A 12,006-nucleotide genomic window follows, 5' to 3' on the forward strand; every position below is an offset into this window, starting at 1 on the left:
TGAGTCTATGCCCAGTGGGAACACACTGGTTGAATCTGGTTGAGTCTATGCCCAGTGGGAACACACTGGTTGAATCTGGTTGAGTCTATGGGAACCACTGGTTGAATCTGGTGGGAACACACTGGTTGAATCTGGTTGAGTCTATGCCCAGTGGGAACACACTGGTTGAATCTGGTTGAGTCTATGCCCAGTGGGAACACACTGGTTGAATCTGGTTGAGTCTATGCCCAGTGGGAACACACTGGTTGAATCTGGTTGAGTCTATGCCCAGTGGGAACACACTGGTTGAATCTGGTTGAGTCTATGCCCAGTGGGAACACACTGGTTGAATCTGGTTGAGTCTATGCCCAGTGGGAACACACTGGTTGAATCTGGTTGAGTCTATGCCCAGTGGGAACACACTGGTTGAATCTGGTTGAGTCTATGCCCAGTGGGAACACACTGGTTGAATCTGGTTGAGTCTATGCCCAGTGGGAACACACTGGTTGAATCTGGTTGAGTCTATGCCCAGTGGGAACACACTGGTTGAATCTGGTTGAGTCTGGTTGAATCTGGTTGAGTCTATGCCCAGTGGGAACACACTGGTTGAATCTGGTTGAGTCTATGCCCAGTGGGAACACACTGGTTGAATCTGGTTGAGTCTATGCCCAGTGGGAACACACTGGTTGAATCTGGTTGAGTCTATGCCCAGTGGGAACACACTGGTTGAATCTGGTTGAGTCTATGCCCAGTGGGAACACACTGGTTGAATCTGGTTGAGTCTATGCCCAGTGGGAACACACTGGTTGAATCTGGTTGAGTCTATGCCCAGTGGGAACACACTGGTTGAATCTGGTTGAGTCTATGCCCAGTGGGAACACACTGGTTGAATCTGGTTGAGTCTATGCCCAGTGGGAACACACTGGTTGAATCTGGTTGAGTCTATGCCCAGTGGGAACACACTGGTTGAATCTGGTTGAGTCTATGCCCAGTGGGAACACACTGGTTGAATCTGGTTGAGTCTATGCCCAGTGGGAACACACTGGTTGAATCTGGTTGAGTCTATGCCCAGTGGGAACACACTGGTTGAATCTGGTTGAGTCTATGCCCAGTGGGAACACACTGGTTGAATCTGGTTGAGTCTATGCCCAGTGGGAACACACTGGTTGAATCTGGTTGAGTCTATGCCCAGTGGGAACACACTGGTTGAATCTGGTTCTGGTTGAGTCTATGCCCAGTGGGAACACACTGGTTGAATCTGGTTGAGTCTATGCCCAGTGGGAACACACTGGTTGAATCTGGTTGAGTCTATGCCCAGTGGGAACACACTGGTTGAATCTGGTTGAGTCTATGCCCAGTGGGAACACACTGGTTGAATCTGGTTGAGTCTATGCCCAGTGGGAACACACTGGTTGAATCTGGTTGAGTCTATGCCCAGTGGGAACACACTGGTTGAATCTGGTTGAGTCTATGCCCAGTGGGAACACACTGGTTGAATCTGGTTGAGTCTATGCCCAGTGGGAACACACTGGTTGAATCTGGTTGAGTCTATGCCCAGTGGGAACACACTGGTTGAATCTGGTTGAGTCTATGCCCAGTGGGAACACACTGGTTGAATCTGGTTGAGTCTATGCCCAGTGGGAACACACTGGTTGAATCTGGTTGAGTCTATGCCCAGTGGGAACACACTGGTTGAATCTGGTTGAGTCTATGCCCAGTGGGAACACACTGGTTGAATCTGGTTGAGTCTATGCCCAGTGGGAACACACTGGTTGAATCTGGTTGAGTCTATGCCCAGTGGGAACACACTGGTTGAATCTGGTTGAGTCTATGCCCAGTGGGAACACACTGGTTGAATCTGGTTGAGTCTATGCCCAGTGGGAACACACTGGTTGAATCTGAATCTGGGAACACACTGGTTGAATCTGGTTGAGTCTATGCCCAGTGGGAACACACTGGTTGAATCTGGTTGAGTCTATGCCCAACACACTGGGGAACACACTGGGAACACACTGGTTGAATCTGGTTGAGTCTATGCCCAGTGGGAACACACTGGTTGAATCTGGTTGAGTCTATGCCCAGTGGGAACACACTGGTTGAATCTGGTTGAGTCTATGCCCACTGGGAACACACTGGTTGAATCTGGTTGAGTCTATGCCCAGTGGGAACAACACTGGTTGAATCTGGTTGAGTCTATGCCCAGTGGGAACACACTGGTTGAATCTGGTTGAGTCTATGCCCAGGGAACACACTGGGAACACACTGGTTGAATCTGGTTGAGTCTATGCCCAGTGGGAACACACTGGTTGAATCTGGTTGAGTCTATGCCCAGTGGGAACACACTGGTTGAATCTGGTTGAGTCTATGCCCAGTGGGAACACACTGGTTGAATCTGGTTGAGTCTATGCCCAGTGGGAACACACTGGTTGAATCTGGTTGAATCTGAATCTGGTTGTCTATGCCCAGTGGGAACACACTGGTTGAATCTGGTTGAGTCTATGCCCAGTGGGAACACACTGGTTGAATCTGGTTGAGTCTATGCCCAGTGGGAACACACTGGTTGAATCTGGTTGAGTCTATGCCCAGTGGGAACACACTGGTTGAATCTGGTTGAGTCTATGCCCAGTGGGAACACACTGGTTGAATCTGGTTGAGTCTATGCCCAGTGGGAACACACTGGTTGAATCTGGTTGAGTCTATGCCCAGTGGGAACACACTGGTTGAATCTGGTTGAGTCTATGCCCAGTGGGAACACACTGGTTGAATCTGGTTGAGTCTATGCCCAGTGGGAACACACTGGTTGAATCTGGTTGAGTCTATGCCCAGTGGGAACACACTGGTTGAATCTGGTTGAGTCTATGCCCAGGAACACACTGGTTGAATCTGGTTGAGTCTATGCCCAGTGGGAACACACTGGTTGAATCTGGTTGAGTCTATGCCCAGTGGGAACACACTGGTTGAATCTGGTTGAGTCTATGCCCAGTGGGAACACACTGGTTGAATCTGGTTGAGTCTATGCCCAGTGGGAACACACTGGTTGAATCTGCCCAGTTGAGTCTATGCCCAGTGGGAACACACTGGTTGAATCTGGTTGAGTCTATGCCCAGTGGGAACACACTGGTTGAATCTGGTTGAGTCTATGCCCAGTGGGAACACACTGGTTGAATCTGGTTGAGTCTATGCCCAGTGGGAACACTATGCCCAGTGGGAACACACTGGTGAATCTGGTGGGAACACACTGGTTGAATCTCTATGCCCAGTGGGAACACACTGGTTGAATCTGGTTGAGTCTATGCCCAGTGGGAACACACTGGTTGAATCTGGTTGAGTCTATGCCCAGTGGGAACACACTGGTTGAATCTGGTTGAGTCTATGCCCAGTGGGAACACACTGGTTGAATCTGGTTGAGTCTATGCCCAGTGGGAACACACTGGTTGAATCTGGTTGAGTCTATGCCCAGTGGGAACACACTGGTTGAATCTGGTTGAGTCTATGCCCAGTGGGAACACACTGGTTGAATCTGGTTGAGTCTATGCCCAGTGGGAACACACTGGTTGAATCTGGTTGAGTCTATGCCCAGTGGGAACACACTGGTTGAATCTGGTTGAGTGGTTGAATCTGGTTGATGCCCAGTGGGAACACACTGGTTGAATCTGGTTGAGTCTATGCCCAGTGGGAACACACTGGTTGAATCTGGTTGAGTCTATGCCCAGTGGGAACACACTGGTTGAATCTGGTTGAGTCTATGCCCAGTGGGAACACACTGGTTGAATCTGGTTGAGTCTATGCCCAGTGGGAACACACTGGTTGAATCTGGTTGAGTCTATGCCCAGTGGGAACACACTGGTTGAATCTGGTTGAGGGAACACTGGTTGAATGCCCAGTGGGAACACACTGGTTGAATCTGGTTGAGTCTATGCCCAGTGGGAACACACTGGTTGAATCTGGTTGAGTCTATGCCCAGTGGGAACACACTGGTTGAATCTGGTTGAGTCTATGCCCAGTGGGAACACACTGGTTGAATCTGGTTGAGTCTATGCCCAGTGGGAACACACTGATTGAATCTGGTTGAGTCTATGCCCAGAACACACTGGTTGAATCTGGTTGAGTCTATGCCCAGTGGGAACACACTGGTTGAATCTGGTTGAGTCTATGCCCAGTGGGAACACACTGGTTGAATCTGGTTGAGTCTATGCCCAGTGGGAACACACTGGTTGAATCTGGTTGAGTCTATGCCCAGTGGGAACACACTGGTTGAATCTGGTTGAGTCTATGCCCAGTGGGAACACACTGGTTGAATCTGGTTGAGTCTATGCCCAGTGGGAACACACTGGTTGAATCTGGTTGAGTCTATGCCCAGTGGGAACACACTGGTTGAATCTGGTTGAGTCTATGCCCAGTGGGAACACACTGGTTGAATCTGGTATGCCCAGTGGGAACACACTGGTTGAGTCTATGCCCAGTGGGAACACACTGGTTGAATCTGGTTGAGTCTATGTTGAATCTGGTTGAGTCTATGCCCAGTGGGAACACACTGGTTGAATCTGGTTGAGTCTATGCCCAGTGGGAACACACTGGTTGAATCTGGTTGAGTCTATGCCCAGTGGGAACACACTGGTTGAATCTGGTTGAGTCTATGCCCAGTGGGAACACACTGGTTGAATCTGGTGGGAACACACTGGTTGAATCTCTATGCCCAGTGGGAACACACTGGTTGAATCTGGTTGAGTCTATGCCCAGTGGGAACACACTGGTTGAATCTGGTTGAGTCTATGCCCAGTGGGAACACACTGGTTGAATCTGGTTGAGTCTATGCCCAGTGGGAACACACTGGTTGAATCTGGTTGAGTCTATGCCCAGTGGGAACACACTGGTTGAATCTGGTTGAGTCTATGCCCAGTGGGAACACACTGGTTGAATCTGGTTGAGTCTATGCCCAGTGGGAACACACTGGTTGAATCTGGTTGAGTCTATGCCCAGTGGGAACACACTGGTTGAATCTGGTTGAGTCTATGCCCAGTGGGAACACACTGGTTGAATCTGGTTGAGTCTATGCCCAGTGGGAACACACTGGTTGAATCTGGTTGAGTCTATGCCCAGTGGGAACACACTGGTTGAATCTGGTTGAGTCTATGCCCAGTGGGAACACACTGGTTGAATCTGGTTGAGTCTATGCCCAGTGGGAACACACTGGTTGAATCTGGTTGAGTCTATGCCCAGTGGGAACACACTGGTTGAATGCTATGCCCAGTGGGAACACACTGGGAATCTGGTTGAGTCACCCAGTGGGAACACACTGGTTGAATCTGGTTGAGTCTATGCCCAGTGGGAACACACTGGTTGAATCTGGTTGAGTCTATGCCCAGTGGGAACACACTGGTTGAATCTGGTTGAGTCTATGCCCAGTGGGAACACACTGGTTGAATCTGGTTGAGTCTATGCCCAGTGGGAACACACTGGTTGAATCTGGTTGAGTCTATGCCCAGTGGGAACACACTGGTTGAATCTGGTTGAGTCTATGCCCAGTGGGAACACACTGGTTGAATCTGGTTGAGTCTATGCCCAGTGGGAACACACTGGTTGAATCTGGTTGAGTCTATGCCCAGTGGGAACACACTGGTTGAATCTGGTTGAGTCTATGCCCAGTGGGAACACACTGGTTGAATCTGGTTGAGTCTATGCCCAGTGGGAACACACTGGTTGAATCTGGTTGAGTCTATGCCCAGTGGGAACACACTGGTTGAATCTGGTTGAGTCTATGCCCAGTGGGAACACACTGGTTGAATCTGGTTGAGTCTATGCCCAGTGGGAACACACTGGTTGAATCTGGTTGAGTCTATGCCCAGTGGGAACACACTGGTTGAATCTGGTTGAGTCTATGCCCAGTGGGAACACACTGGTTGAATCTGGTTGAGTCTATGCCCAGTGGGAACACACTGGTTGAATCTGGTTGAGTCTATGCCCAGTGGGAACACACTGGTTGAATCTGGTTGAATCTGTCTATGCCCAGTGGGAACACACTGGTTGAATCTGGTTGAGTCTATGCCCAGTGGGAACACACTGGTTGAATCTGGTTGAGTCTATGCCCAGTGGGAACACACTGGTTGAATCTGGTTGAGTCTATGCCCAGTGGGAACACACTGGTTGAATCTGGTTGAGTCTATGCCCAGTGGGAACACACTGGTTGAATCTGGTTGAGTCTATGCCCAGTGGGAACACACTGGTTGAATCTGGTTGAGTCTGGTTGATGCCCAGTGGGAACACACTGGTTGAATCTGGTTGAGTCTATGCCCAGTGGGAACACACTGGTTGAATCTGGTTGAGTCTATGCCCAGTGGGAACACACTGGTTGAATCTGGTTGAGTCTATGCCCAGTGGGAACACACTGGTTGAATCTGGTTGAGTCTATGCCCAGTGGGAACACACTGGTTGAATCTGGTTGAGTCTATGCCCAGTGGGAACACACTGGTTGAATCTGGTTGAGTCTATGCCCAGTGGGAACACACTGGTTGAATCTGGTTGAGTCTATGCCCAGTGGGAACACACTGGTTGAATCTGGTTGAGTCTATGCCCAGTGGGAACACACTGGTTGAATCTGGTTGAGTCTATGCCCAGTGGGAACACACTGGTTGAATCTGGTTGAGTCTATGCCCAGTGGGAACACACTGGTTGAATCTGGTTGAGTCTATGCCCAGTGGGAACACACTGGTTGAATCTGGTTGAATGCCCAGTGGGAACACACTGAATCTGTCTATGCCCAGTGGGAACACACTGGTTGAATCTGGTTGAGTCTATGCCCAGTGGGAACACACTGGTTGAATCTGGTTGAGTCTATGCCCAGTGGGAACACACTGGTTGAATCTGGTTGAGTCTATGCCCAGTGGGAACACACTGGTTGAATCTGGTTGAGTCTATGCCCAGTGGGAACACACTGGTTGAATCTGGTTGAGTCTATGCCCAGTCACACTGGTTGAATCTGGTTGAGTCTATGCCCAGTGGGAACACACTGGTTGAATCTGGTTGAGTCTATGCCCAGTGGGAACACACTGGTTGAATCTGGTTGAGTCTATGCCCAGTGGGAACACACTGGTTGAATCTGGTTGAGTCTATGCCCAGTGGGAACACACTGGTTGAATCTGGTTGAGTCTATGCCCAGTGGGAACACACTGGTTGAATCTGGTTGAGTCTATGCCCAGTGGGAACACACTGGTTGAATCTGGTTGAGTCTATGCCCAGTGGGAACACACTGGTTGAATCTGGTTGAGTCTATGCCCAGTGGGAACACACTGGTTGAATCTGGTTGAGTCTATGCCCAGTGGGAACACACTGGTTGAATCTGGTGGGAACACACTGGTTGAATCTGGTTGAGTCTATGCCCAGTGGGAACACACTGGTTGAATCTGGTTGAGTCTATGCCCAGTGGGAACACACTGGTTGAATCTGGTTGAGTCTATGCCCAGTGGGAACACACTGGTTGAATCTGGTTGAGTCTATGCCCAGTGGGAACACACTGGTTGAATCTGGTTGAGTCTATGCCCAGTGGGAACACACTGGTTGAATCTGGTTGAGTCTATGCCCAGTGGGAACACACTGGTTGAATCTGGTTGAGTCTATGCCCAGTGGGAACACACTGGTTGAATCTGGTTGAGTCTATGCCCAGTGGGAACACACTGGTTGAATCTGGTTGAGTCTATGCCCAGTGGGAACACACTGGTTGAATCTGGAACACACCCAGTGGGAACACACTGGTTGAATCTGGTTGAGTCTATGCCCAGTGGGAACACACTGGTTGAATCTGGTTGAGTCTATGCCCAGTGGGAACACACTGGTTGAATCTGGTTGAGTCTATGCCCAGTGGGAACACACTGGTTGAATCTGGTTGAGTCTATGCCCAGTGGGAACACACTGGTTGAATCTGGTTGAGTCTATGCCCAGTGGGAACACACTGGTTGAATCTGGTTGAGTCTATGCCCAGTGGGAACACACTGGTTGAATCTGGTTGAGTCTATGCCCAGTGGGAACACACTGGTTGAATCTGGTTGAGTCTATGCCCAGTGGGAACACACTGGTTGAATCACACTGGTTGAATCTGGTTGAGTCTATGCCCAGTGGGAACACACTGGTTGAATCTGGTTGTCTATGCCCAGTGGGAACACACTGGTTGAATCTATTGCTATGCCCAGTGGGAACACACTGGTTGAATCTGGTTGAGTCTATGCCCAGTGGGAACACACTGGTTGAATCTGGTTGAGTCTATGCCCAGTGGGAACACACTGGTTGAATCTGGTTGAGTCTATGCCCAGTGGGAACACACTGGTTGAATCTGGTTGAGTCTATGCCCAGTGGGAACACACTGGTTGAATCTGGTTGAGTCTATGCCCAGTGGGAACACACTGGTTGAATCTGGTTGAGTCTATGCCCAGTGGGAACACACTGGTTGAATCTGGTTGAGTCTATGCCCAGTGGGAACACACTGGTTGAATGTGGTTGAGTCTATGCCCAGTGGGAACACACTGGTTGAATCTGGTTGAGTCTATGCCCAGTGGGAACACACTGGTTGAATCTGCCCAGTTGGTTGAGTTGAGTCTATGCCCAGTGGGAACACACTGGTTGAATGTGGTTGAGTCTATGCCCAGTGGGAACACACTGGTTGAATCTGGTTGAGTCTATGCCCAGTGGGAACACACTGGTTGAATCTGGTTGAGTCTATGCCCAGTGGGAACACACTGGTTGAATCTGGTTGAGTCTATGCCCAGTGGGAACACACTGGTTGAATCTGGTTGAGTCTATGCCCAGTGGGAACACACTGGTTGAATCTGGTTGAGTCTATGCCCAGTGGGAACACACTGGTTGAATCTGGTTGAGTCTATGCCCAGTGGGAACACACTGGTTGAATCTGGTTGAGTCTATGCCCAGTGGGAACACACTGGTTGAATCTGGTTGAGTCTCCCAGTAACACACTGGTTGAATCTGGTTGAGTCTATGCCCAGTGGGAACACACTGGTTGAATCTGGTTGAGTCTATGCCCAGTGGGAACACACTGGTTGAATCTGGTTGAGTCTATGCCCAGTGGGAACACACTGGTTGAATCTGGTTGAGTCTATGCCCAGTGGGAACACACTGGTTGAATCTGGTTGAGTCTATGCCCAGTGGTTGAATCTGGTTGAACACAACACACTGGTTGAATCTGGTTGAGTCTATGCCCAGTGGGAACACACTGGTTGAATCTGGTTGAGTCTATGCCCAGTGGGAACACACTGGTTGAATCTGGTTGAGTCTATGCCCAGTGGGAACACACTGGTTGAATGTGGTTGAGTTGTTTTTGGTGTATTATTTAAGATGAGGACAAAAATTACAGTATTGCTTTAAAAGGACAATACCTGTGACCAGCTAGTTTGCATTACTTACGAAGGAAAGAGCATTTCCAGTTGCATTTTAATCTAGCTAAGCAATTTACTAATTAACATATCAAGTTCTGCATTTTGTCGGATTGCATCCCAAATGGCACTCTATTCCCTATATAGTGCACTACTTCTGACTAGAGCCCACGGCACAAAATAGGGAATAGGACTCTGGTCTAAAGTAGTGCACTATATAGGGAATAGGACTCTGGTCTAACGTAGTACACTATATAGGCAATAGGACTCTGGTCTAAAGTAGTGCACTATATAGGGAATAGGACTCTGGTCTAAAGTAGTGCACTATATAGGGAATAGGACTCTGGTCTAACGTAGTGCACTATATAGGGAATAGGACTCTGGTCTAACGTAGTGCACTATATAGGCAATAGGACTCTGGTCTAACGTAGTGCACTATATAGGGAATAGGACTCTGGTCTAACGTAGTGCACTATATAGGGAATAGGGCTCTGGTCTAAAGTATTGTACTATGTAGGCAATAGGGTGCTATTTGGGACATCCTGTTTCATAATGTTTTTCTAATCAAGTGAGAAGTTCAATAAATAAGACATTGGTTAGTTTTAGACAGTGAAAATATATTTTGGTTCAAATTAAATCAAGTTTTTATTTTTTTTCTCTTCTTCAGCTGAGCAAAGTAGAAGTTCAATTCTTCACTGAAATAAAATAACATTTACATTCATTTCATCAGGATTCCCTTTCCAGTCAATGCTGACTAAAACCAACGTACCAACCAACACCCTATTCCCTATATAGTGCACTACTATAGACCAGAGCCCTATTCCCTATATAGTGGTACTACTATAGACCAGGCCCTATTCCCTATATTGTGGTACTACTATAGACCAGGGCCCTATTCCCTATATAGTGGTACTACTATAGACCAGAGCCCTATTCCCTATATAGTGGTACTACTATAGACCAGGGCCCTATTCCCTATATAGTGCACTACTTTAGACCAGGGCCCTATTCCCTATATAGTGCACTACGTTAGACCAGAGTCCTATTGCCTATATAGTGCACTACGTTAGACCAGAGTCCTATTGCCTATATAGTGCACTACGTTAGACCAGAGTCCTATTCCCTATATTGTGCCGTGGGCTCTAGTCAGAAGTAGTGCACTATATAGGGAATAGGGCTCTAGTCAGAAGTAGTGCACTCTATAGGGAATAGGGCTCTAGTCTAAAGTAGTGCACTATATAGGGAAAAGGGCCCTGGTCTAAAGTAGTGCACTATATAGGGAAAAGGGCCCTGGTCTAAAGTAGTACACTATATAGGGAATAGGGCCCTGGTCTAAAGTAGTGCACTATATAGGGAATAGGACCCTGGTCTAAAGTAGTGCACTATATAGGGAAAAGGGTCCTGGTCTAAAGTAGTGCACTATATAGGGAAAAGGGCCCTGGTCTAAAGTAGTGCACTATATAGGGAAAAGGGCCCTGGTCTAAAGTAGTGCACTGTATAGGGAATAGGGCCCTGGTCTAAAGTAGTGCACTATATAGGGAAAAGGGCCCTGGTCTAAAGTAGTGCACTATATAGGGAATAGGGTCCTGGTCTAAAGTAGTGCACTATATAGGGAATAGGGATCTGGTCTAAAGTAGTACACTATATAGGGAATAGGGTCCTGGTCTAACGTAGTGCACTATATAGGGAATAGGGCCCTGGTCTAAAGTAGTGCACTATATAGGGAATAGGGCCCTGGTCTAAAGTAGTACACTATATAGGGAATAGGGTGCTATTTGGGACTGCCATCCGTTTCCACAGAAACAGCTACAGTAGTAGATGGATGCGATCAGAACACTAAGTCATGTAGCTGAAACATCACCTGGCACATTAACACAGTATGGCAGTTTTACATTTTAATAGCTAAAAACAAACAAAAACAAACCTTGATGCTGAAATCACATCACGTTGTCATACAACATCATAATTATTTCATCTAAAGCTTGGTAACAGTAGGGAACGCAGCGCAGCAGCAGCAGCATCGTCCGGTAGCTAGTCAGGACAGATCTTCATGGAAAACTCCACCTAAAAACTATCTAAATTGTTTTGCTTGTCAGCAATCAAGTTTCCAAGATATGTAACTTTCAAAATACAGAAATCATCCCCATATGACGCATTTTGAAAGTTACATAACTTAAAAACTTGATTGCTGACAAAACAGTTTGGGACTATGTCAACACTGGACTAATGAAACAAATACCAAAATATAGTTTTGGGTGGAGTTTTCCTTTAACGTTGGGCCAGGAGAGAGAAAGAAGGGGAGGTGGTTAGCTGGTCAAAACAGAGCTGGGTTAAACTAGAAGTAAAGAACAGGGGGGGAGAGGAGAGGCCCAAGGGAACATCAGGAGGAGTGGTTGGTCGACTCCATCTCCTCCTCGGCTCTGTCTCTCAACTGATGCAGGATGGGAGTCAGGGTGGCCATCAGTGTCTGGTGTAGAACATGGTCACTCTCTGAGGAGATCTGGGAGATAAGACATAGAACATGGTCACTCTCTGAGGAGATCTGGGAGATAAGACATAGAACATGGTCACTCTGAGGAGATCTGGGAGATAAGACATAGAACATGGTCACTCTCTGAGGAGATCTGGGAGATAAGATATAGAACATGGT

General features: G+C 48.0%; 1 protein-coding gene across 5 annotated transcripts in view; it reads right to left on the reverse strand.

Moving 5' to 3' along the window:
- Positions 1 to 11,238: 11,238 nt before the first annotated feature.
- Positions 11,239 to 12,006, reverse strand: part of ptpdc1a (protein tyrosine phosphatase domain containing 1a) — a 58,600-nt gene continuing 57,832 nt past the window's right edge. For all 5 annotated transcript variants that reach the window (XM_046338152.1, XM_046338155.1, XM_046338163.1 and 2 more), the window contains one exon: positions 11,239 to 11,856. In XM_046338152.1, the coding sequence (XP_046194108.1) occupies positions 11,737 to 11,856 (120 nt within the window). In that variant the 3' untranslated portion in view covers positions 11,239 to 11,736. The remainder of the gene's footprint in view (positions 11,857 to 12,006) is intronic.

This window comes from Oncorhynchus gorbuscha, linkage group LG03, assembly GCF_021184085.1.
Source record: "Oncorhynchus gorbuscha isolate QuinsamMale2020 ecotype Even-year linkage group LG03, OgorEven_v1.0, whole genome shotgun sequence".
Classification (NCBI taxonomy): domain Eukaryota; kingdom Metazoa; phylum Chordata; class Actinopteri; order Salmoniformes; family Salmonidae; genus Oncorhynchus; species Oncorhynchus gorbuscha.